The sequence below is a fragment of the Labrus mixtus genome, chromosome 14 (genome assembly GCF_963584025.1).
Source record: "Labrus mixtus chromosome 14, fLabMix1.1, whole genome shotgun sequence".
Classification (NCBI taxonomy): Eukaryota; Metazoa; Chordata; class Actinopteri; order Labriformes; family Labridae; genus Labrus; species Labrus mixtus.
The window spans coordinates 7,976,137-8,003,235 of record NC_083625.1 but is presented as its reverse complement, the minus strand read 5'-3'; the positions used below and the strand labels follow the sequence as shown (position 1 = coordinate 8,003,235).

The 27,099-nt window shown below is 39.1% G+C and overlaps 2 protein-coding genes across 2 annotated transcripts in view; both read left to right on the top strand.

Annotated features, from left to right (window-relative positions):
* ppp3ca (protein phosphatase 3, catalytic subunit, alpha isozyme) overlaps window positions 1-15,308 on the top strand; it is a 39,984-nt gene extending 24,676 nt beyond the window's left edge. Inside the window, exons 7-14 of the mRNA XM_061054822.1 lie at window positions 3,247-3,324; window positions 3,460-3,554; window positions 7,766-7,891; window positions 8,008-8,085; window positions 9,275-9,359; window positions 9,560-9,657; window positions 10,582-10,635; window positions 12,315-15,308. Of these exons, the coding sequence (XP_060910805.1) occupies window positions 3,247-3,324; window positions 3,460-3,554; window positions 7,766-7,891; window positions 8,008-8,085; window positions 9,275-9,359; window positions 9,560-9,657; window positions 10,582-10,635; window positions 12,315-12,493 (793 nt within the window). The 3' untranslated portion in view covers window positions 12,494-15,308. The remainder of the gene's footprint in view (window positions 1-3,246; window positions 3,325-3,459; window positions 3,555-7,765; window positions 7,892-8,007; window positions 8,086-9,274; window positions 9,360-9,559; window positions 9,658-10,581; window positions 10,636-12,314) is intronic.
* A 1,315-nt stretch (window positions 15,309-16,623) lies between these two features.
* Window positions 16,624-26,917, top strand: dnajc18 (DnaJ (Hsp40) homolog, subfamily C, member 18). The gene is made up of 8 exons (XM_061054819.1): window positions 16,624-17,099; window positions 18,635-18,803; window positions 19,182-19,327; window positions 21,022-21,228; window positions 23,108-23,220; window positions 23,544-23,653; window positions 23,764-23,936; window positions 24,192-26,917. Exons 1-8 carry the CDS (start codon window positions 16,973-16,975, stop codon window positions 24,314-24,316), a joined length of 1,170 nt encoding a protein of 389 aa, XP_060910802.1. The 5' UTR covers window positions 16,624-16,972; the 3' UTR covers window positions 24,317-26,917.
* Window positions 26,918-27,099: the final 182 nt, after the last annotated feature.

Below are 27,099 nucleotides of genomic sequence, written 5' to 3'. Positions count from 1 at the left end.
CACACCATGTCGGATTTACATGCATGTTGTTATCATTGGAGCTTTGTGAACTACTATTGCAGCATTTGGCAGGTCACATATTAAACTTATTTTCAACCAGCTTAAATTAGTCTCAGAGTTCCCCAAAACATGTCTGTTAAGGCTCTTGCTAATAATCTACTCAGGTCCTGTATTTTATCAAGTCTCTAAACCCCTCTATTTCAGCCCTGCTCAGAACAGGCTGTTTCTGTGTCTGTATCTTTAAATGCAAACGAGCTGTGTCTGACCACGCCCCTCTCTGGAAGGGCTTGGCTGGCTCAGGCTTTCTTGTCCATGCCCGATTGTTTTATTGTGAGAAGGCAGACTCAGAGGGCGGAAAAAATACCTTGCTGGGAGGAGTGTCACCCACCTGGGAGAGGGGTTACTTTGTGATGTCATCAAGGGAAAATCTCCAAATAGCCTGTTTGAGCACACATTTTCTGAAAAGTGGATCAGGCCAAAGACGCAGAGGACAGACTTTTCTTATAATTGAGAGGTTGCATCTGTAGACTAGATACACATACTGTATTAGAGTTAGAAAACCATAATAACTTTTGTTTTGCATAAAATGCTGTCTTTAATCTGTCTTGTTCAGGATTTAATGATCTGTATTTAGTGTCATGTACATAATATTTTTTTTAATTATTATTATTTTTATTGAAATTTTTATGACATCACAATACAAACAAGAGTGAAAACCCACAACCCAATCCATGGACATAAACCCCCCCCACCCCACCCCAGAACACACAAACACACACACACACACACACACACACTCACTCATTCACTCACTCACTCACTCACTCACACTCACAACCAGAGAGGAGGTACACATATTACAAATAGTTCATCTAAACATAATATGTTTTTGATGAGCTAGATGCAAGAAATAAATGTTCTTTCCAAAACGACCAAAGCCCAGGGAAAAGATGGATCGAAATGGTGTCGAGTTTCATTTTAAACAAACTAATCAAACCGTTATCTAGCATCCATTATTCTAACTCATGAGACTCATTTTGAATTATATGACATAACACAACCTTTTAGGTATTACATAACGACTGTGATGAGAGCTGCTAAATGTTGGACTACATTAACGCTGTGGCTGGAAGTGTCCCAATTCTGATTGTTCGTCCCTCCTAGGTGAAATGGGTCTGATGTTACTCTCCTAATGTATGTGTTCGTTTATTTTTCTTTGAAAATAAATCTGATCTACACATATGCAACACCACTCTGAACAGTTAAATATGAGTTATGACACATTTTATCATCATTTGTTCCCCTATGGTCCATCTGATGGCGTGTCTGTCCAGAAAAACAGGAGGTCAACTGTTGCTATTAGCCAGTGAACATATTAAAAGTCCCCCATTTTTATCAATCTTTGGGATTTGTTGCTGTTACGAGCAGTTCTAGATAAGTTGTTTAAAGAGTAATATAGAGTCTTTGAAGCAAGTTCAGAATATATTTTGGCTTTAATCAATAGAGATGTGTTAATTTGCATAGCTTTTAAAAGCTTAAACAATATTATATAGGTCACTTTTGAAAATAAAAAGCAGCATTTTTTCATTGCATAGAATTCCAGGTTGCAGGAGGTAGCATAAAAGTATAAACGTATTTACCAAGCGGTAACCGTTGGTCTTGAAAAATTAAACCGTTAGGAGAGAAAACTGCAGTTCCTTAAGTGTCCACTTGAGGCTGGCTGTAAAAGCCAAGAAATCCGCATTAGGTCCCATCTTGAAATGCCCATTTTTTACAACAGACGTTTACAGCCTGAATCCAAAATTGGTTTTGTTTAATATTTCTCATTTCTTACTTTGTTAAAACTATAAGGGGGGACATTTTATATTCTTTTTTTGTATAACTCATCTGTTTTTTTATATTGAGGCATAGAGTTTTGCATACATTTGCATAAAAATGGGTGTGGTCTAGTTGACTGTGGGTGGCCAGCCTTCTTAGTTCGAACTCTTGTCGAAAGTTAGGTGGAGGTAGCATTACCAAATGGCATCAGCAATCGTTGGGCTTCATATTGCCTCTTAAGAAGAAATGGAAGAAGTCTCAGTAACTTCCCCGGGTAGTTTCTAGAGTCAATGGTATTTAATCACAGTTGGACTATCCACAGCCTAAAATGAGGCTGTGAAGTCTAAAAGATCACAATGAAAGACCTCGTACAACTTAGAAGATATAAAGACAGAAACGACTGGAAAAGCTCAAAAGAGTGAAATATGTTGCAGAACAGAGCAGCCCTCCTATTACTCAATAGTCCCATTATCAATAATCATAATTCACCACCATAAACAAACAGCACTGAAAAAGTGTGTGCGCCAAGAGATGACCAAAAGAAGAATGAGCTAACAAAAAACAACATAATAATTCACAGATTCTTTAAGAGAAATGCAGTTTACGGACATAGAGTAGGTAAAGCTAGGAGTATAAGATGAGACACCTTCTCCCAATAGAAGGAAACCTTAAGTGAATCAGTGATTGCAAGAATCACAGGGGGCAGTAAACCCTTATCTCCGTGTTCCCTAAACTGTCAACAATTGCAGACAAAAATCTCCACTCCTGGCTTGTAGTGCAATTTTGTAGCTGACAAAAATGACCGATGAACGGGGCTGTGAAATTTGTGTGAAGCAGAGAGAAATATGGGCGAACAAATTATTCCCTCCAAAATGTTATCCCGAGGCAACATAATATCTTACCGCTTAAAAAAAGCTTCCTGAACACGGTTTTTCAGCAGTAGTGGAGCAGAAGAGTTATGGGCAGCTTCTTGCTCAGACTAGCCAAAGATCAGTTTATGCAAACAGTGGATTAGACAGACACACTGAAGGTTGCAGCTTTTTGATGCCGCCTGGCTTCTCTTCCTTTCAGGCATTTTCCTGTCAGGTTAGGGGGGCTGGGGGGCAGGAAGCGCTGACTGGGTTAGTTTGTTTTTCACTGCAACAGGTAGCATGTGGATTGGTTTTTTCACACCCTTGCATCATCATTGCAAGTCTTTCATGAATGCATTCATAAGTGATAAATCTTTGTCTGTTTTCTGGTGAGTGAAACCGAATGTGGAATTAGTGACCTGCAGCTTACACGGGGTTCAGTTTTTATGATGTTGAAAAACAGTTTTATAAAGTCATGTTTTACTAGTGTTGTAATTGAACTGTACACTGACAAACTCTGTTGCCAACAGTTTTAGTGATGTCTTAAACCTTTTTTTTTTGTGTTTTTCTTTTACAGTTATCCAGCTGTATGCGAGTTCCTACAGAGCAATAACCTATTATCAATCATCCGAGCGCACGAAGCACAAGATGCCGGGTATGTCACCTATAGAAAACACCTAAAAGACACATTTCAAAGCCACACAAAGAAATTCAGATATTTGCACAACTAAGAACAACATGTCCTTTTTTCTGTCTTTAACCTCCAACTTCTCTCCCCCCCCCCGTGTAGCTACCGGATGTACCGCAAAAGCCAGACTACTGGATTCCCATCTCTCATAACCATCTTCTCAGCGCCAAACTACCTGGATGTTTACAACAACAAAGGTCAGAAAGTCTTTTCATTTTAAGCCCTTCTTTGTTTCAGTTTCATTTGCAGTTCTGTCATCTGTTTCTAGTAGCATCTGTATCGTAACACTGTTTGTAAAAGACAAAGGAGGAGAAGCGCTGCTTGGTCTGTTTTGAGTGCTCTTCAGATACTTCTGTGCTTGTCTCTTCTTCTTGTGAAGGGCTCATTGCATGTGTAGAATGTGAGTTTAAAATAGCCAACCTTGACTGAGGTTCCCTGATGGAGACCTAAGTTGGTCGCAGCACATCTGCTATTTTAAACACGTACTGCCCTGCAAGATAACAGGCACTTTAATCTTTGCACAAATCCTACATTGTGCCTTTATTTTGAAAGGTGAAATGAATTTTACATTCTCAAGTGAGAGCACATTCTTCCAATGAAAGGAGCCTTTCACTAAATGAAATAACCCTTTGTTGTGTCACAGAAACAAGCAATGTGAAATAAATATACCCCTGTTAAAAAATGGATCATTCCTGTTAATTATCATATAATTTTCATTGCTATGCACTGCAGGGAGGCAGGCTTTGAGAAATGCTTTTACTGCTAAATTAAACAGTTAACAGCAAAACCCAGTGTTGTGAAAGGGATGCCCTAATTCCTGTATATCTGTAACACCTGAACCTCTGGCATTTCACTGCATCTGGGTGAGATGAAATGAATACCCACTTTGCAGCGACAGAAAGGCTACCATGAGCTCCTCTTACTTTCATGTTAAAATGGGGTTTCTTGGCGCTAACTGGATTGTAAGGGTTAATGTAACTGCGTTTTGCTCGTGAGCGGGCTGAAGAATGCATCAGGGAGCCCCCGTTTCTTTGTGTTCTAAGATCTGTGTCCTGGTTGCTATGGGCTATGGGAGAAGGGGAGCGTGGGAGGGACTGTCGGCATCGCTGACTATCTCCATGTGGCTTTATCCCTCTTGATGTAACAGTGTCAGCAATCCCTGGCCTCAGCGAGGCCATCTAGTGGTTAAATATCTAACATTCTGCTTTGTCTCTGTTCTCAGACTGCATGTACAGAGGGGGCTGTTTGAAAAAAAAAAAACACAGGCGACATCAATGAACCAGCATACATTAATATACAACATTTATATAGGAGACATGTTGTGCATATGGCTATGACAGTAAAGATCCTGCACAGTGCAGAAATAAAAAAAAATGGCAGTATGTGTACGCTGCAGACATTTGTTGAAATGTTTTTCTCTTCCCTTTAGGCAAATGTCATAAAAACACTGGATTCTACTGAGCATTTCTTACAGACGCATTATATTTTACAAACTGGTCATTATGTAACAATGTGCAATGTTTGGTTCTTCCTGATGTGACAGCCTCTGCAGCAGAGGCTTATTTAAGTTACATGACAAAAAAAAAAGGACAAACCAGGCTGAAAGAGACACATGCGCACAAGTGACAGAAGCTACAACACAAGAGTTTAGTTGTAATTAGGTTTTTATAGGTTTAGTGTCATTTAGTCGTTCTCATCACGGGTGTTTAAGTCCTCTGTTTAGATGTGTCTTCTTGCTGTTTTTTTCTCTCTGAATATACTATTTACTGGAATGGTGAATGGACTTGAGCTTGTATCCTGCTTTTCTAGCCTTCTGACTACTCAAAGCGCTTTTTACACAGTAGGTCACACCACTCATTCACACGCTGACGGCAGAGGCTGCTATGTAAAAGGTTCATCAGTTCAATCTTTTCAACTGAATTGAAAAGAATGAGCTGAATGAAGAGACACAACTGATTTGCTGCATAAATGGGATAAAAAAAAAAAAACATCAGTTCAAACTGTAACTGATAATCCTTTTATCATTCATACCGTCAAAATTTGGTGCAAACTGCTTGAACTGTCCCAACAAGCAAGGACCCCTCTCCCCCAAAAATCCTGTATGGAGAAAAAGACTATTATCACAGTCATTTTAAAGTGTGGTCTGAAGATGGCCTAAGCCACCTCTAGGACTGCTGTAAGGAGGGTGTCTCCGTGTGTCTTGAACAGTTACTGCTTGACAAAAAGAGATTTTTTTTGGGGGGGCCATCTTCAATTATGAGATTTTATAAGGGTCAATTACGAAGAGCAAGTGGACCTTGCCAACTCTGACTTCTGTGGAGAAATGATTTCAGAGTGAGCAATTATTTAGAAGTGTTTCTAAGATAAATTAGGTTCTCATGTCTTAGGGATTCCTGATCTGAACAGGTCTAGGCTCAGATGGGAGAAATACCTGGGGATAAATCTGGACTGGAATGTAAGGGGCAGCTTGTGCAGAGATAGTTTCGGTAGGACCACACATAAAGTGCATTAATCCAACCCCAGTATATGGACCCTCTGTTTTAGACGTGTGTTTGTGAGGCTTTACCGAGCATACATGATGATGTCGTATTCCCAATGGACCCTGAGGTTTGGCTACTGAGTCACTTTAAAAAATATGAATCTTAAAAAGCAGACATGCCATTAAACTGACAGAAATGATGCTGGCTGTTGGAAAAATGGAAATCAAATGTCTGCATTACTACAGGACGTTAATAGCTGTACTGTATACCTTAAGATAAAATAACTTATCATTTAAAGAATCATTTTACAATATATGGAAACCCTTTCTGGATTATATGAAAAACGTCCCATCATGATAGACTGTATCACTGTCTACATGAAGATCACCCATGAGGTGATAAACGGACATTTGCCTCTCATTGTCTAATAATGTTGTTGACTAAGTTTCTTTTTGTAACCCATGTGTCTTTTTATTGTCTGTTGTCTCTAATTTTGTACCGTGGTGTCGATTATTTTGAGTTTTCTATTATTCCTTTTTTTTTTTTTTTTTTAAATGCACGTTTTTCTGTCTGTCTCTGTGTTTAAATTTGAAAAACCAAAATAAAATACTCAAAAATTAAAATGAAGGGTCCATCAGTATTAACGCATCCATTCATACACACTTGCCCAAGGACATGTTGACATATGGCAGCAGGAGCTGGGGTTCGACCCTCCGACTTTCCGGTTCAGAGTCGACCGACTGCACCAATGAGCCACAGCCGCCCCATGTGACTCAGTGGTAGTAATGATGTACTTACCATATATCAGTATCAGATCAACATGTATTTCGTTTAATGATCAACGCTTCAATTAGAAAGGAATGTATAAAGTGAAAAAAGAAATCCAAATCATTGTCTTTAAGATGCATCAGCATAGAATCTGAAATTGCCATGGCATGTCACAAAGTCTCCAGCTGAGCAACAAAGAAACATCCACATATATAAATAAAACCACAAATAAAATAGTAATGATGAAATATTTTGTGTCCTAGAGAAATTATGGAGAAATATTTAAAGCATTATGCCACATGTAAGCACAAGACTTTAGATGACGTACTCAGGAAACACCACAAATCTGACCTGGCACTCAAAAAAAACTATTCTGCTTTAACCTCAAGCTAGCTTCATTTTAGCGTATGTGAAATGAGGCATTTCATTGGCTGGTGTGTTTTTCTTTCTCTTATCAAAAGACAAAAAAAAACATTCATTCATTTGTTTATTTGGATGAGTTACAATAATGGTAAATAAGATTGAAGATGTTTTTTTTCGACTCTAAATTGCTGTAGGTGTGAATGTGAGTGTGGCTGGCTGTCTGTCTCTATATGTCAGCCCTGTGATTGACTGGTGAACAGTCCAGGGTGTACACCGCCTCTCGCCCCAATGACAGCTGGGATCGTCTCCAGCCCACGCGACCCTGAACGGGAAAAGCAGTATAGACAATGGAAGGATGTTTATTCTGAGAGAATATAAATCAAAGTGATTGTAAAACAGTGTTTGCCTATGATTTGATATTATGTTGCTCACAGGCCCCTGAATTTAATCCGTTTAAATCCTATCAGGTTACACTTTTCAGAAAATGTTGTATTGTTGCTTTAAGAACATATGAGACGTTGTTATCTGGATGAAACTTGTGATTTACATCCCAGTAACTCGTTGTATGAAATGATGGTCCAAACAGGAACAAGACAGGCTCGTTGTGACCCTGTAGACCTCCTGTTGTTTATCCTTCATCAGATACTAACTAACATCCTCTGCATCAGAATATAATCATTGTCACTACTGTTTATCATGCTGCAATGACAGTAACTAAGAACTATTCTTTGTATCTAGTTTGAGCAGGTTTCAAGAGGAAGTTTTGACCTGTGTCTTCTTCTTCTTCCTCCCAACAGCTGCTGTGCTGAAATATGAAAATAACGTCATGAACATCCGACAGTTCAACTGTTCACCCCATCCCTACTGGCTGCCAAACTTCATGGACGTCTTCACCTGGTCTCTGCCGTTCGTTGGAGAGAAAGGTATCAAGTGTTTCCAGAGAAAAGTCTTGTGATGTCTTTGAGGTCTCTCGAATGTAACTGATCACTGCGGCATATATCGCTCAATGACAGCAGCTCTCGTCTACACTCTGTTTCAGTCACAGAAATGCTGGTGAACATCCTGAGCATCTGCTCTGATGATGAGCTCATGAATGATGAAGACGAGATCTTTGATGGTAAGATGCTTTGTATACAAAGACTAAAACATTGATTTCTGTTATTTTCAGATGTGCATAAAAAGCTAAAGTCCGTACACTAAATCAGGTCTTTAATGGAATAAGAACACAATTGAGCCGTTCACTTCCAAACTATTAACAACAAAGATTGTGTGTTTCCTTATGTAGGCCAGATGAGATGATGAATTGTTCCCTTTTTCATGTGATTTAATTGAAAGCATCACTTTCAAACATTGGTTGAAATTGAGGAGGTAGAGGAAGGATTCGGATTCTTATGCCTTTATTTAGAGATAGGACTGTGGATTGAGTGATAAATCAGGGTGAGAGAGCGAGAGAGAGAGAGAGAGAGAGCGGGGAATGACATGCAGGACAGGAGCTACAGGTCGGATTCAAAACTGGGCCGTCTGCTTGGAGGACAATGGCCTCTGTACATGGGTCATGCGCATGCACCACTAGGCTATCGGCACCGCAGGATTCTTATTCCTTACTTCAATAAAGTACTTTTGATGTAAAAACTACTGCCTTTAAAAAAGAGTAAATGGGTGAAAGTATGATAATATAATTATGGATAGTTTTTAAAGCAAAAGTACTTCATGCAGAAAAGTGTCTCCATTACTGATATACTCCTACATAAGACTATAATAACTAATGACAAACAAGTTCAAGCAGGATTTTACAGTTTGTTGTTGGTTGAGGTGGAGCCTTATTTTAACTACATTTAGCTGCAACTATTGATAATTATCCATTTAAAGTGAATGTTTCAAATCAAATTGTCTGATTAGTAAGATTTCTTGGGAAAACCCAATAACAAAAGTGACACCTACACAATCTTTCTCCCCCCGAAAACAAGTTTTTAGTCCCAACAAGAAGCTTCAAACTTGGTTTCGTCACGATGGTTGACTTGAGGTCCTTGGTTATGTTTTCACACCGGTTGTTCCAATATGTGCAGAAAATTGTGATTTGATCATTATTTATTTTACATAACACTAAAATAGTAAAACTACAACTACAAAAGTAATGACTGTTTATCAGGAAATGGAATAGGCCATTATACACATCACAACATGTGCTGTAGGTTATGGTGACAGAATGTGTGTTTGTGTCTCATGTATTACACAGGCTTATAATGAAAACATATATTGTACAAGAGAAGCTTATGTTGACAGTGGATTTACTTTTGTTTTTTCAGCCAATGCAGCTGCAGCACGCAAGGAGGTGATCAAAAACAAGATCCGTGCCATCGGGAAAATGGCCAAAATGTTCTCAGTTCTCAGGTACACTCGTGTTTGTGTGTGAGAATTTCAGATCAGGCGTATATTTCCAAATGTTTAAACCGTATCGGGTGTTAGTGTGTACATGTGGGTCAAGTGTGTAGGTATACGGTTGTCTTAAGTGACGGCATAAAGTCAGAAATGTTGCAGTTTGATGAGGGTTTGGGTGATGTTTTTCGGACCTGTTTGTGTGTTTCCTGCAGAGAGGAGAGTGAAAATGTGTTGACGCTTAAGGGCCTGACGCCCACTGGCATGCTGCCGAGCGGGGTTCTCTCTGGAGGCAGACAGACACTGCAGAGTGGTGAGTACACGGCTCAGCACAAGCCTTTTCTCTACCCTGAACTCCATCTTTGTTATGTTTCATTTCTTCACCGCCATTCTCAGTCCTTACAATGGTGCTTATCTCGCTCTTCCTCTCTCTCTCTCTCTCTCTGACGAAATCGTAAAGTGGCAGGATAGCTTTATTTATTTAGCCTCTTATTCACACGACAGGAGGACATGATGTTGACAACCTGACCAGAAACATTTCACAATATTCTGTCTTAGTGTGATCGCACATTTGTCAAACGGTCTGCAAGATCTACACTGCGATGTTTACTTCTAGTTCACCACTGATGTGTCAGATTCTTTGAAAATGACCAAAAATGTGAACTTTAAGTTGCGTTAATTCCCCTTTACTTACAGCTGGATGAAGAAAAATATGTTGAATAAAGGACCACAAAGATCAAACTATTCTCTAATCAGGGCCTGATCAAAGTAGGAACCATGAGAGTGTGTCACAACTGGGACAGAAGTAGCAAGAATCTCTTTAAGCTTACCTTGACTGGGATATTATTTTACACTTTTCTAATCTTAAAGATTTGTAAGATATCCTATGAAAGGCAATAGCAAGTTATTTTATCCTCCCTCCACAAATCTGTTACAGTTTCAACTCTCTGATGTCTGTCTTCTATCTTTAACTTTCAACCATCCAATCTCTTTTGTTCTATTGATCAATCTTTGTTATTTTCTCAACTGATCTTTTAACATTTATTCTCTCAGTTTTAACGCACGGCACTCCTCTGATTTTGGCTGCACTGCCGCTGAACATGTATTTCTCACCTGGTCCAACATGAGCCGCCTTTTTCGCTGGGGCTGCCTCTTTTTTTTTTTTTTTTTTTTTTTTTTTTTTTTTACATTTGCATGGCTTTATCAGCAGTAACCTGCTCCCCTCCTCCCCCCTCAGCCACCATTGAAGCCATTGAAGCCATCGAGCCAACGCAGGATGAGGACGGAGAAGGTAAACCTGCGCTCCCTCCCTTCCAGCCCTCTCAACATGACCTTTCACTCAACAGCTCACACAATAACAACTCCATCAAGCAACATCTAACGGGACAGTTTTCATGCGGTTATTTTCACGCAGCACTTTCCTTTGCAGTACCTTTAATTACAAAAGAAACCCAAGAACATGATTGGGTTTTTATCTTGAAGAGAAAGAGGATCTGTTTATAACTGAGAAAGATACTTCATGTAAAACCTTGGGTTGAGATGAGATAAGTGGTTATTAGTAAAGTAGGGCACCTTATACACAATGGGGATTTTATCTTTAATGAAATGTTTTCCAGTGGGTCCCTGAGTGCAGAAGAGATAAAAAAAGGATCTTTTAATTTTCAGCTTTTTTAAGTTTGAAAGCAGGTGAGGGATCATGTTCGTGTCACTCTTTGATAAAGGCACAAGCACCAAGGGGAATGATATATGAATTGCTCACTCAGACAGTAGCACACATCTGGAACTGAGTCACGAGAGAAAGAATTAAAAAAAAAAATGCAACATAAATCAAGAACCCCCTTTTTTAAAAAGCATTGAGACAGGTTTGTGAGAAATTAAAACACTGCAAGGTTAATTGCTGCTAAAAGATGCATGACGAAAGGAAAAAAAAAAAGAACATTGTTTTGGGGTTTGGCTTGAAAAATGGCCTCATTCTGGTTCTAAAAAAAAAAAAATGCTGCATGCACAAGAGCAAGAAACACACCAGAGTCTCAACATGAAATATGCATCATGGAGCCTCAAATGCTCGTGATATGTCTGATGTAATGTTTGCTTCACTGACTGTGAAGCTTCAGTTTCATACAGCATTTTACAGCACAGGCACAACTACAATGATGCCAGACTGTATGGACCTTTCAAATTCTTATTGTGACGATCCACTATAATGGGGTCAGACATTTTGAATGGGGGACTTTTACATGTGAACAGCAGCATGGTATCAGTTAAAGGAGGGGAGTTTGACTTGATGAAAGACGCTTTTTAAACATGTCAACCTGCTCCACCTACAGGCAAGAAGGAAGTAAGCAGTCTATAAATGCAGGTGGCATGCAGACGTTACCAAATGCAATTCTTAAAAGGCTGCTTCCTTTGTAGACAAAGGATTTACAACTCATTATGAGTGTTTGTGTGTGGCACAAAGTGTTGTTTCAAGTTTCACAGGGACTCTTTGAATCATCAGACTGCAGTTGCTCTTTCACAAAAATAATTACTATGAATAAACAGCCTATACTACTAGTAGGTAAGTATTTTCAATTGGACCTGTTTCAATACCTCAGCAACAAAAATAAAGTCAACTCAATATTGGGTAACTTTTTTTTTTTTTTTTTTTTTTTTTTAATCAACAAAAATCACTCATGGCTCCTGGACTCAGCCTAAATTGCACAAATATATTGTCAACGTTTCAGTTCCCAAATGTTGCCAATGTGTTTGTGCTGTTTAGACAGTACTCGCTCTCTCTATTGCAACAGCAATGACAAAGATTTCTTGTTCTCTTAAAGTTTGGGTCAGCTACAAGTATCAAAGTATTGAAAATTTAACAACCTTAGCCCTAAATTAATTGAAAGAAATTGAGAAAAGGAGGTTATATCACGATTTCAGCTGTGGTCAGATCAAGAGTCGCCTGATCCTCATATATGTGTTTTCTCTTTCCAGCTATCCGTGGCTTCTCCCCACAGCACAAGATCAACAGCTTTGCGGAGGCTAAGGGCCTGGACCGCATCAACGAGCGCATGCCGCCTCGCAAGGACGGGGTGAACCACGTCGGCCACTCCATGGGGAAGATGAATATGTCGGAGGCGAATGGCACCGATGACAACAGCAACCTCCAGTGATGTGCTGACTGAGCCTCACAACCGTGCCGCTGTCGAGCTGTGCAGCAAGACATTGCCAAATCGGGAATTCAGGCCTCAGAAATAAATCAGGCCCACAGACAGAACATGAAATCTGCAGCAAATCTACTCTAAACGGGCAAAAAGGTCATTTTTTTCATGACAGTTTGTCATCCCACAGATTGGGGGAGGGGGGAGCAGAGGGCTGAGATAAGGAGAGTCCAGCAGGCTGCAACTTGACTGAAAAAAAGTGTGGTTTGAAAGTCGTTTCTGCCCGTTGTTCTGTTTCTCGACTGAACCACGGACCGGATTGTTGGAGGCTGTGTTGTTCTGAGTGCTGACAAATGTCTGCTCCTTCATTGCAGGGCCTGACTGATGATGACATAATTGCAGTATCCATGCCACACGAATCATTTTACGGTTTCCTAAGTGTTTATTATGAATCACTCACAAGTTCACTTCATGAGGACACTAATCTTGTTTACCTTCATGTTTTGCTAGTATTAACAAGTCACGGCACTTTGTGAGCAAGAAGGGAAAGGGAGCGAATTGTGTACCTCTTAAAAAACTGGCAGTGCAATCTTACCAGTGGACTTGAATTTATTGATTTACCTTGTAGTAAGATGCTGCCGTGCTGAAAGTGGAAAGAGGACAGGGTGCTCTTGTGTATTAATAGCTCTAGCTGGGTCTGCCCCAGTACTCTCCAGGATTGCTCCTTTCCTCACCTCCCTTGTTATCAGTCATCTCCTAGCAAGAATTCACTTGGAGGGGACGAGGAAAGAAAGGAAGGGGAAGAAAGGAGCATTTGGAAAATGTACACACTTTGTTTAACACCAAAATATACGTCTAAAAATGTCCCCAAATAAAAAGAACTATCCCATAAAGCTTCCATCAGCGTGTGCAGGTAAATGTAAAAAGGTTATTCCTTCATTCAAATCATCCTTAAAGTTAGACTGTAATCCCTCGACTTGTCCGGGTAGTGCACTTCATAGAAGCATGACATTTGTTAAGATAATACCTCACACATGAGGTCAAAAGTCACTGTCTAGAAAGTGTACACATGAGCATCCTCGGCGTACGATTGGATCGTGGTTTTCTCATCTTTTTCAGCATCGCTACGACCGGCAGCATTAACTCAACTTTCTGTATCACAGGGAAAACAAGAAGAAGAGGCCATTTTGAACTTTGGGATGGACTCTGCTGTCACACACTACCTGATTATTTCTCACCTGCTTGTTGCTGAAGAGAAAGTAAACGAATACATTGACGCCCTTTGAGTTTTTTGCACTTTTTTTTGTGTGCTGCCATTTCAATGAGATTTCCTGCCTAAGAGCTAAACAAAGTAATATATCAGAGTGAGAAGGAAATTCTACAAATCTGTGAATTTATATTATTGAACTAGCTGTTGTTTAAAGAGCATTTAACAACCACACACTAAGGTGTCATTGTGTCAAAAGCACCCTGAGATCTATCCTGATTTTCTGATGAGATGTAGAAATGTATCCAGACCTGAAAGGACTAGATTAAAGCTAACTCTATGAAGAAATGAGAGTTATCTTTTAGCAAATTTAACAAGGATGAATTCAAAGTCTTCAAAAGTACTATCAGAAAATATTTACATAACAATCATTAGATTTAAAAAATCCATCCATATTGCATCTAAGTGTGTTGATCATTTATAATTTCTTGTTTCCAATCAAATTTTCTTACATATTTAAATTTTTGTGATTAAGATACATGCTGAGGAAAACGTCACTGAAAAGTGCAACCACACTGTGATCCAGATAAAACATCAATTGCCATAAACTAATTGTTCCAAAAAAAAAAGTTCATTTGTCTCCTAGAATCCTGAAATGCATCAAAGGTGGAAAGAAACAAAAGGAAAAAGAAACCAAACTAAACAGACATATTTCTGGTTTTTCAAAATAAATCCTTTGGGAAGGTCGATACCGCCAACCTCAAGCGACACATTCTGTCACATCAATTTCTAGAATTTCCTTGAGCACATTAATATTTTTTCTACTTGATATTTCATCTTCCTATTTAATGATAAAGGTACGTGAACTACGGATGGAAAAGGTGATTTTTAACACAGCATCTATGGTATGGAACGCATCAATGCATGCAATTAAGTTCCTAATTGTTATGTGAGATTATAATTGTGATAGTTGTGTTTCAAATAGTAAACTTGAATTCTTTTATTTTTTCAATTATATTTAAAGTTCTATTTGTCTTGTTTTATAAATTTTATAAATAGGCTTCCTTTGATTGTTTTTGTCCATTTTTTTCAATCTGTTATTTATTACCACTGCTTTTAATTTTATATGGATTTATTGTATGCAGAGATGCCCTTTTAAGGTGTGAAGCCTTGTGTTTCTTTTCAGTTTATTTTTCTTGTACTGATGTACAGAAAATGTTCAATAGTGTGAATGAATATAATCTCAGTGAAAAGCAACTTTCAGGCTGCCAAAGCATGATAGCATGGTTTTCAGATGTAAATGAATCGGACACACAGAAAATCATGTGTCGCACTTACGTTTAACAGGAAACATTGTACTCTGGTTATATTTACTGCTGATATTATTATTGTTACAATTAAGCTTATGGTTATTTTCCTTCCTCTGTTTCTGGTTCTTGTATGGTCTACATGCATATTTCAACAAACAAATATAATGGATTTTATCTTGCAACATTTTTTATTATCTATGGAAATATGTTTTCGCATTTGACTTCCTAAAAACGATACACACATTGTAAGCATGCCCTATGGGACAAATCACATTTTTTTACTCTTGAATAAAATATGCATGAACAAAAATGTGTGACTGCTAATTTAAACCTTTATCCCAGCCTACATGCAGATACAAGGCCTAGAAAAACAAAAAAGGAATATTGCTTATATGTACAACATAGCCAGCTAAGAATATCTGCCCCACGTGCAACTGATTTACTTTGAAGAATCATCACTCTACATGTTTTTTATATCACTAAATCTGCCTTTAGGTCATGTCCAAATGTGCCCTGGTCATGTAGGTCTGTGGTTCTCAACTGGTGGGTCGGGACCAAGAAGTGGGTCGTGGAGTCGTTTTCAGGGGGTCGTGACAGTGCAAGTCTAAAAATCACTTTTAAAACATGTTTGTTTTGTTTCATCTCTTTGTTCTGTCATTTGTTTGGACAGTCTGAAGTCCAAATTGCACCATTTTTCATAAAACAAATCTCATTGGTTGAAAATATATCAGAAATTTGGGTCGTGATTTCCCATTAAGGAGCTGGTGATTGGTCCTGATGCTAGACCAGTTGAGAACCACTGATGTAGGTGACCACTTGCTACGGAGATCAATCAATCAATCTTTATATGTATAGCCCCAATTCATAAAAAATGTTAACTTAAGACACTTTACAAAAAGCAAAGATCCTTACAGCCTTATGAAAATGTAATTTAATGTTGTAGGTAATTAAAAAAATAATTATATTATAAGTACACAGTTTTTAGTAATTATTATTCAGAGAGCTCAACTTACAATTTTGAGGTGTTGTTAAACATGTAATATTTGATTCATCTGCCTCTCTTTAAGCTCATTTACAACCTTTAAAGAGTACACTTTATAAACATTAAAGAAAACAATAAGTCATCTATAACTGAAACATACGTAGCTTACCCTTTATAGATGATTTTTTTTTAATTGTTTGAATATTCCCATTGTTTAAAATGGCATTTTGAGATAACCTGCTGTTTGGCATTGCATAACATCTGACTGAAATTGAAAAAAAAAAAAAAACACCTATTATAAACCTTAAATCCTTTTTGTGTACAATTTTCAACTTAGGCATTTGAATGCATCACAAAACTCCGCCTTTAAAGCTGGACCCTGAATGCAGCAGCTTCACGGACCGTACACAAGCTGATGTCGATGAACCGTTAGGTATTAGAAATAAAAAAAAAAAAACATTATTAAAATAAAAACTTGTATAAAACAGTTGACAAATTACCAGAATAGCCTGTAAACATTATAAATTATTACTAGAGGTGTTCTTCAGATTTCAGAGCCCCGCTCAGGATAGGATATGACGTCATGTGGTCTTACCTCCTCCTCCTCCTCCTCCTCCTTCTTGTCCATCACAGTCATAAGGGTCCGGTTTAATGTCACTGGGTGGCCCCTTTAAACACTGCTAAACAACAGAAAGCAAAAAAAAAAAAAAAAAAAAAACAGTCAACATTTCAGACTTACATCTTTAAAATGGCCCAGCTGCACGCCGGTTTGCAGCTCGACAACCACCGCCATCCTCTGCGAATAGGATACTGCGAAAGACTTTGAGTGACTGCAGGCTCTCGCTTCGCTAACAGTACGCAGCTGTCTGAAACCAAAGCTAAAGGCTATCTAGCGTCTGGACATATGATATAGACGCACTAACACACACGGGACAGGGACCTCGACTGGATAGGAAAAAAAAAAAAAACACCCTCCATCGTGTAACGTTGACATGGATAAAGAAGAAGCAGACCGGCTAATAGAGAAGGCGAAGCTGTGTTTACGGTCAGGACGGAAAGATCGGGCGCTGCAGCTGCTCTATGAAGCCCAGAATATTTTCCCCAGCACCCGGGCCAGAGGTAAAATTAGCTGACGCACACTCTGCAATGACAAGTGTGTGTGTGTGACTTATTCAACACAAGTCAACTAGGTAACTCGCTGTAAATATATATTATCATATTTCAAATGGGTTGCGCTGGTTGCTATTTTTAGAAGGGGACACATATTAGCCATGTAGCCTTAATACTTTAATGCTCAAATGTAGGGCTGTTAAAGACTCCCTTCCTCCACCACAGGCTGTGAGGCACTGCTGTGTTCAAATCGGTTGCTTTAAACTTACCTGATTGCTTTTGCATATTAACTGCATTAAAAGCAGGATAATTAAGTCGTCATTCAGTACTTTTTTTTTTTTTTTTTTAGCTCATTGACACCATGGTCTAAATCACAGTTTCTACTGGATTGCAGAAGTTGTTGTGCGAGGACTGAGAAGCTCGATGAACAGTACACATCAATATCATTGCACAAATTCACAGGTGGATGGCAAATGCAAAGGGAAAAACCTGAGTATACCTGAGGAAAATGATTTATTGCATTGCAAAACAAATGATCACAGTCTTGAGTTTATTATTCTGGCTGTAAAACTAAAAGTTAATTGTGCAAGCCAGCACATTCATATCCACACATTACCACTGCACAAATATAAATATATGCAAAAAAAAAAGTAACAGCCACAAACATTCAAAGTCAATCCAAATCAAAGTCACTTAAAATGCATCTCTATTACTGCTGCAGAAAAAAAAAGCCTAAGGTTAAACTTCCATGAGATAACAACACTCTGCAATTCTAGCAATGCGAAAGTTACTATATGTTGTGTTTCCGCAGAATGGGGGGAAAAAGGACAACAATGAGGAAACGAAGAAGCCCGAGCTGCGTTACAAATGTAAGAGTTAGAACAGCACATGAGAGAAGTAGCTTAGTTTCAGCTTATCATTCTAACTTTTACATTTGTAAAGCAGCTCGGGCGTCTTCGTTTCCTCATTGTTGTCCTTCTTCCCCCATTCTGCGGCAACACAACATATCGGCTCTGACACTGTTAGAAAAGTAGCTTTCTCATTGCTAGAATTCTGCTTTTGTCCACACTGCTTCTCCCCCCCCCCCCAAGTCCTTAATCATTAACAAAAAAAAAATCAAGGCATTGCACAACTCATAGTCTTGAAGCTTTTAGAGTGTCATGTGTTTATGCTGTTCGAAACGTTCATCTTCTTCATTTTGATTATTCTGGCAAACCTTCTAAACATTTAACGAGGACTTGCAACCTTATGAACTATGAACCTACCAATCAAATTGCCCAACAGCAAAGGTACATGATGGGTAGCAGCACCCCCCCTGCTGCTCGGAGGCGGAGCTAGCAGAGACCTGGCAGGGAAGTTGTTTTAACAAAATGTGGCCTTAAACCTCTTGACTCGGTTACTGTAGGTTTATTCTCTCCTCTCTGTGTGTTTAGTACCTACCTTAAACATTTTTGGCTGGCTTCTAACCACAATACTCATTGTGACTTGAATTGCCAGCTGACCTCAGATGCTGTGTTTTTTTGTTGTTGTTGTTGTTGTTGTAGTGCTGATAGATGCCATAGTAAGGAACGGAGGCCCTGCTACTTCAGAGGCAAACCACGTTCCCCCTCCATCAGGCTGGAGGGATGAAGACATGAGAAACAACGAGAAGAGCAATGCAAACAGTGACGAAAAGAAGAGCTACACCGAGGATCAACGTCAGGGTGTTCTCAGGTACGTGATGATTCTACTGGACATTTTGTTTTCAACACTTTAATCCAGTGCCTGGGTTGATGGCGGCCATTGTTCATGAGCTCACCGCCCACATGAATACACTCACATTTTTCCTGAACACCCGCCAGCTACAACAGATTAATAAGTCATAAGATGCCCATTGTTTGACTTTTTCTCTTTCATCACTTCAATACTTCTGCAAGAAGGTTTACATGCCATTCTAACTTCCTTAAAGTCAGACTAAGCCTGTATTGTTAACCATGCTTTTCATGATCTGATATTCCCACATGTCCTTGCATGAACACATAAACATCATCTGTATTACTTTGTACATCTCGACATTTGTGTTGACATCAATTTTGCTGCCTCTTCTTGCAGAATAAAGAATTGCAAGGACTTCTACGAAATCCTCGGCGTTTCCAAAAATGCAAGCGATGAAGATTTGAAGAAGGCGTACAGAAAGTTGGCCCTCAAGTTTCACCCTGACAAGAACTTTGCTCCGGGAGCCACAGATGCTTTCAAAGGTAAGATTTTGGCAAGATATTTTTTTTTTTCTTTCTCTTTGTTGGTAGGAGTGTAACGACCAGGCATTCTAATAAATCTGTGCCCTGCAATGATGAAGATAATCCTTTATTGTCCTTTTCTATTTTATCCCAACTGATTTGAAGCATATTGATTGCACTACTCATGTAAAAATGTACGGATCCCCTCAAAGGACATGCTCTTTCTCATGAGTAGTTTAAGATCGGCCTCCTCGGTCTGAAATGGTCTTGTTTAAACAGGCAGCAGCAGGAGTTTTCACCTTGGCCATCCATTTTTGCCAGTTTTCATTCAGTTCAGAAATTCTTCAATGAATGGTTTGTACTCCTTATAACCAGGGGGCACAGGAGAGTCAAGGGGGAGTGCATGTCCGTGTTTTAAAAACAATAGAAAGTTAGACATACTGTGTTTTGTTGTGTTACAGTCAGTCAAATCTGTTCCTCTTATTTCAGGATCTTAATAAGCCCCAGCACAAAACCAAAACCCTAAGCTGATGTTGTTTTTGAGTCAAATGCGTGATCTTTTTTTCCCCTAAACCTAAAGACCGATCTGGGACAATTTCAAAAAAAGTAAAACAAAGGCAGAGAGGTTTGTTTAAAGGCTTTAAATGCGATTTTTCACACTTAAATATAATAGAAATCAAGTATCTCCTCTGAAAATAACTCTGTGAGTCATGACTGTCTACAATGGGTGTAACACCCGAGTCCCACTGTCTGTGATGCTTTCCGAGTTTTCCGAGTCCTATCTTCAGTTTGTTTACATCGCCGGGACGGCCGGCTGACTCCTCCCCTCGTGTATAAAAGTTGTTTAACTGAGGGACTAGAGAAAAGAAGAATAACATACTGTACTCACTGCTTAACTGTGTTTCTACATCACGCTCATTTCGGGTAAATTTACATGCAGTGTGAAGATACGGGCATAATAAAGATCGCTAGCATTAGCATGCTAACACAACAATGCACCGCGAGTTGTTTTGGTTTCATGCTGGTGCTCAAGGGCGACATCTGCTGGATCAAAAAATCGCATATAAAGCCTTTAAGGATTTAAAGATCCTGGTTCTTGCAGTAATGATTATATATATGCCTGCATACATTATATCAGAATTCAAGCTCCTCCATCTGAGTAAATTCTCGTTGTTGGACATGCTGTTATCAGTCAAAATATGACCATATTTTGTCAACATTATGATTGAACGACAGTCAGGTTAAAGTCTCTTTAAAAATCTGCTGCAAAGTCTAGTCAGTTGTGAGTCACAAGGACCAGAACTCCAATCCTGCCTTTTAAAAATTAATAATCCAACACATTACAGAAGAATCTCACAAAGACTAGGTTAATAAACATCAAGTAATGTCACAGTTTTGCTCATCATAAAGATGAGAAGATGAAATGGTATCAGGCCTTCAACTCTTTGTGTGATGAGATGCATGACCCCCCTGCTGATGTGATTTGTTTTAAGGGAGTCTATTTAAAAAGTGATGCTCGGTCTGAAGTTTCTAAGTGGCTGACTCAACTCAACTAAAAAAAAAAAGAAAGAATGTAATGTTGCCATGTACATGTGTATTTGATAAGAGGAAAAGTGGTGAACATTTACTGAAGGGGACGTCACCCTGCAATTTTTTTTATTTTATTTTATTTTTTACTTTGCCACAACCAAATGTTTTCCTCCTTTCTCCCAAAGCAATAGGCAATGCATATGCAGTGCTGAGCAACCCAGAGAAGAGGCAGCAGTATGATCAATACGGAGATCAATCCACAACCTCCAATGCACCCCAACACTCCAGCCACAGTCGCCATGGATACCACAGAAACTTCCACAGAGACTTCGAGGCCGATATTTCCCCAGAGGAACTCTTCAACATTTTCTTCGGGGGAAGGTTTCCCACGGGTGAGCCGTGTTGTGCAGTATTTATTTGGCTGCACTTAGACAGGCTGTATGTGATGAGCAGAGATGAGTGAAGACACTCCAAGTTCATCTTCTAATTTGTAGAATCAAACAAATTCATTACCTAAATTAGGTAGGAAGACGTTTGTAAATTTGAATGTTAACAAGACAGTCAGCTTGTTTTCTGTTATAGAATTAGAAATAATGTATTAATCACAGGTGGAAAATTGGGCACTACATTATCGCCTACACCGAATATAAGCATACAGATATAAGATATACACTCAAGTACATCATAATACATAAAAAATAACGTATAGTAAGCAATATAGAAGTTGGTACAAACTATGAATGTGTACAGTTGTGGCTTCTCTCCATTAGTGCATGTCCATAGGATCCTGTATGTGTGTGTTCATGACTTACAGAGTGTAAAAACTGAAATTTCCCCTTGCGGGGATCAATAAAAGTAAATCTTAATCTTACAGATACATGCATCATGTACAGATACCTGCATCATGTACAGATACCTGCATCATGTGCAGACCTGCATCATGTACAGACCTGCATCATGTGCAGACCTGCATCATGTACAGATTCATGCATCATGTGCAGACCTGCATCATGTACAGATTCATGCATCATGTACAGACCTGCATCATGTGCAGACCTGCATCATGTACAGATTCATGCATCATGTACAGACCTGCATCATGTACAGATACATGCATCATGTGCAGACCTGCATCATGTACAGAGACCTGCATCATGTACAGACCTGCATCATGTACAGAGACCTGCATCATGTACAGATTCCTGCATCATGTACAGATACATGCATCATGTACAGACATGCATCATGTACAGACCTGCATCATGTACAGACCTGCATCATGTACAGATTCCTGCATCATGTACAGATACATGCATCATGTACAGACCTGCATCATGTACAGACCTGCATCATGTACAGACCTGCATCATGTACAGATTCCTGCATCATGTACAGATACATGCATCATGTACAGACCTGCATCATGTACAGACCTGCATCATGTACAGACCTGCATCATGTGCAGACCTGCATCATGTACAGACCTGCCTCATGTGCAGACCTGCATCACATGTACAGATTCCTGCATCATGTACAGATACATGCATCATGTACAGATACCTGCATCATGTACAGATACATGCATCATGTGCAGACCTGCATTATGTGCAGATACCTGCATCATGTAGATACCTGCATCATGTACAGATACATGCATCATGTGCAGACCTGCATTATGTGCAGATTCCTGCATCATGTAGATACCTGCATCATGTACAGATACATGCATCATGTGCAGATTCCTGCATCATGTAGATACCTGCATCATGTACAGAGACCTGCATCATGTACAGATACATGCATCATGTACAGATACATGCATCATGTACAGATTCCTGCATCATGTACAGATACCTGCATCATGTACAGATACATGCATCATGTACAGATTCCTGCATCATGTACAGATACATGCATCATGTACAGATACATGCATCATGTACAGATTCCTGCATCATGTACAGATACCTGCATCATGTACAGATACATGCATCATGTACAGATACCTGCATCATGTACAGATACATGCATCATGTACAGATTGCTGCATCATGTACAAATATGTGCATCAACAGTTGATAATAAATAATAAACAGTGAATGAGGTACATGTATCTAGCAGTGAAATAAGTCTAATAATGTTAGACAGTGTCGTACTCTCATCTACAATAATTTGAACATGTTTGTTAATTACTGTTGGATTTAGTTTAGAACTATCATCTGTTGTCTTAGTGCAGATTCTAATAAAAGTGTGCGGGCATGTCTCTTACAGGAAACATTCACGTGTACACAAACCAGGGAGCCTCCTACTCTCAGTTCTATCAGCCTCGTCGTCGACGTGCTTATGAGAGGCGCGAGGAGGGGGTGGAGGACAACCAGAGTCAGGTCAGTGACTCACAAATATAAATCTCTGTAAAAACAACCACGGTGTTCTGCTGTGTTCTTCCTGTGGAGATGTGGCTTTATATCAATCATTAACATGCTCTGTAGACATTTTTGAGGATGCATTTTTGTAACATGGAAGCAGCACTGTAATCTTTCTTTCTCCCCATAATAAGTGGTTTGTTTCATTCACTTATTGCTTTGGGAGAGCGTGGTTTGCTGTGCACTGAAGTACTGTGCTGGCATGAGTACAGTGTATCAGTGCAGCCTACATACAGTATAATACAGTATGCTTTGTAATCTGTGCTGATTTTATCTACCCACAGAACACCTTCACAGCTCTCCTGCAGCTGCTGCCTGTGCTGGTGCTAATCCTCATATCAGTGTTTACGCAGATGATGGCCACTAACCCACCCTACAGTCTCTTCTATAAGCCGTGAGTCTGTCGCACCATCAACAGTCACTAACAAATCTCTACATTTCCAGCACGCTTGACAGTGTCGTAGTTAAACTAAATATACATTTGATGTTGTGTTTGGATTGTAGAGCCATGGGGCTGGTGGTGTCCCGGGAAACGCAGCACATGGGTGTACCGTACTATGTGGATAAAAGTTTTCAGAAAGAATACGGCGGAGCTGCGCTGGATGAACTGGAGAAAACCATTGAGAACGACTACATCGAACATCTGCAGAACAGCTGCTGGAAAGAGAAACAGCAAAGTAAGAATGGAGCTCATTTGGCATCGATAGGGAACCTGTTTGACGGTGCAGATATCACAGAGTCAAATTCAGATGGTACTCTGTTGTTGAATTTCTGTTTATTTGACTTGGGGTTTTTTTGGGGGGGGGGGGTTGAAAACAAGTTATACAATGCTTTGATCTTTAGAGGTGCTTGCAGGTTGACTATTCATTGGATGGTAAAAGTGTAAATCATGATAAATGTCATTGTCCTTCTGTTTTTCTTTTCCTTCCCAGAGTCCGACTTGGCCAACCTGGGACAGCTGTACCGAGATGATCGGTTAAAGCAGAAGGCGGAGTCCATGAGGCTCGACCACTGTGAGAAACTGCACCGATTGGTCGGGCGCCAGAGAGGCAAATGAGGACAGTTTGAGAGGAGAACATGTTTCTTTACGGACTTTACAACAATGCGTTTTATTGAAGTGTGTAATTGATCCAAGCAGGCCACTTTGTAAAGAAATCTGGATTAGGTACGGCGCAGTCAGTGGGAGATAACACCGCTGGAAACAATGTGCCTTCTCTCCTCTTTGATGGTAGAAAATAAGAGTTGCATGTTAGCTGCCGACCATGGCGGCAACATCGAGTGCAAACTCACTGTGGCAGTGTGTTCGATGTCTCAGAGCCTTTAAAGTTTCTTATAGAAATGGCATGACATACGGGGTCTCCCCTTTGGGTTTTGCAAGCAGTTCCATGTTCACACATTAATGTTTTACTTGTGTAGGTTATTTAGTTTAACTATTTTTTGAATGTGTTTGCGTCCTTGCTAAAATGTTTTGTCTATTTATTTATTAGTTTATAGAGTGAATGTTACTGGAGCAGCTTGGCTCATTATTGTTTTCTCTTAGACGGAATTAAGTCCGACAACTTAAAATGATACTGTCGTCTTTGGACTAAAGGCAGAGCTTCAGTACTGTGAAATGACAGAGTACCTTTTCTTTATAATCACAGCAGACGAATCAGACTTTATCATTAGGGCCCGACCAATCTGGGATTTTGGGGGCCGATACCAATATCAAAATTGGGGAGTAATAAATTCTGATACCGATAAATCAGCGGATATTGTCTTGGAGAGAGATAGATTTAGATAAACACATTTATTGGTTGATTGCTCAAATGCAGTTATAAACCACTTCTGGAGAAAATATGATGACAAGATGGTCACTCAACTGGAAAGTAGCTGCTCATGTACGTGCATTACCGCCTGACACTCTGGAAAGTGATGTTTGTCATAATCCCTATAGCGCCCTCTGCTGGAGAAAGAGAACTGCTAGTGAAATAGAATGATGCTATTTGACTGGTGAATAAATCTAGTTATATCGGTGCATATCTAAGATAAAATTAGCTGATACCGATATTCACTTAATATGCTAATATCAGCCTTTATTATCGGCTGGCCAATTAATTGATTGATTGATTAAATTTATTTCAGACATATCAAATAAAAATCAAACATATCAAAAATACAAAAACAAAAATGAAAAAGCACAAAAATACAATAAACAAAAAACAATGTTCAAATAATAAAAAAAAAAAAAAAAAAGAAAGAAAAAGAAAATTACATATATTCAATTGATATGCCTGAAAAGTAATCAGTCGGTCTCTAATTATTATACTTCAACCTTCCCTCTGTACGGTGGATAATCAGGCAGTTTGACCTCTAGAACTGTAGCAAAAGAAGGCAGAGTAACGTTTTCTGAAACATGACCACATTTCCCGATTAATGTGCTGATAATGAAAGTTTTTACCTGCCAAAAAAAAAAAACAAGCTTCCTCCTCCCTGCACTAATGCTTACAATTGTTTATTGCCATTCAGAAACTGCTGATTCAGATATAAACACATATAATTGATGTTTGAGTGTAAGAGAGGACGTGTGTTGAAAGAATAGGTTTTGTCTCTTCATTTTTATAAGCCACTTGACACCGAAAATCCAATTCACACTCCTGCACATTGTTCTTTCTGATGGACCTGGAAGATGTAGAAGGCTCATTTGTGGGTGGTATCTGTAGTGTTACCAGGGTTTAAATGGCATGCCAATACCTTCTTTTCATGAACAATTTTAAGGATGGCTTCTCTAAAAAATCAGGGAAGTGATTTTATGTTGTTGTTTTTTTTTTCCCATCTGAAAAGTTGTCCCAACACGACTTAAATGATCCATGTGAAATTTAGTCTGTGTTCAGTTAAAATTCCCCCTCGAGATTTGTGTAGGACTGCAGTGAGCCTACTTTGCTGTTTCTGTTTAGTTGCTGTGTTGAGAAAGTACTCCACAGTAACGTAACAAGTGTCTGTTAGACGACAGCTAACGATGCAGATACTGTTAATGTTTTCTGCCCATATTTAAAAAAACGTTTTTTAAAGTCCTGCATTCTTTTAATTTATACTGATGTTTAAAAAAACACATATCTAAAATGTATTCTTTAACAGAATTAGCAGTTTATTTCATGTGCATAATACTCAAAATAACACCTTCAAAAAGAATGAGTGCAGTTGTTGTTTTTTTGTCAGGTCATGTCCCGAAAAGGACTTTTGAACTTTAATCCTTTTTTCCAAACCAAGATCATCCAAAAGCCATTCAGACGCTGACATTCATTGCTGTGCACTAAGACTGCCAAACTGCCTTAGCTGTTCTCATCCTAGTGAATAATTCAGGTTCATCTCACGCACTTTTAAGTTAATATTTAATCCTGTGTTCAATGTCGTTCATGTTGCATGCAGCCTAGTGAGAGAGTGTTTTATTAGTTCCATGTTGATTTCATGCAACAAACATTTTCCGGGACAACTTGACACACATAACATGGTTAAAAAAAAAAATGTTCAGGTCCACACTGTAACTCACCCAACTGTAAAACCCAACTGTGATACACAGATGTAGGTTTGGGTATCAGTTAATGTTAGTTCACTGAATAAAACACTGCTCAATTCAGTTTTTAGCCAAAATACAAGAACATTAAAGATGTATACAGAATGTGTTTTGGTCTGTTTTATTCGTTTATTTTAGATACAACGCTGTTCTAACTCTTTGAATGCGGTCACATCACTGAGCCAGCCAGCAGGATGCAGCTTACACAGACATGTTTAGTGATTATATTTCTGTTCTGTCATTAGAGCTGTAGGGGACTTTTCACTGTTTTCAGTTTATTGGAGCTG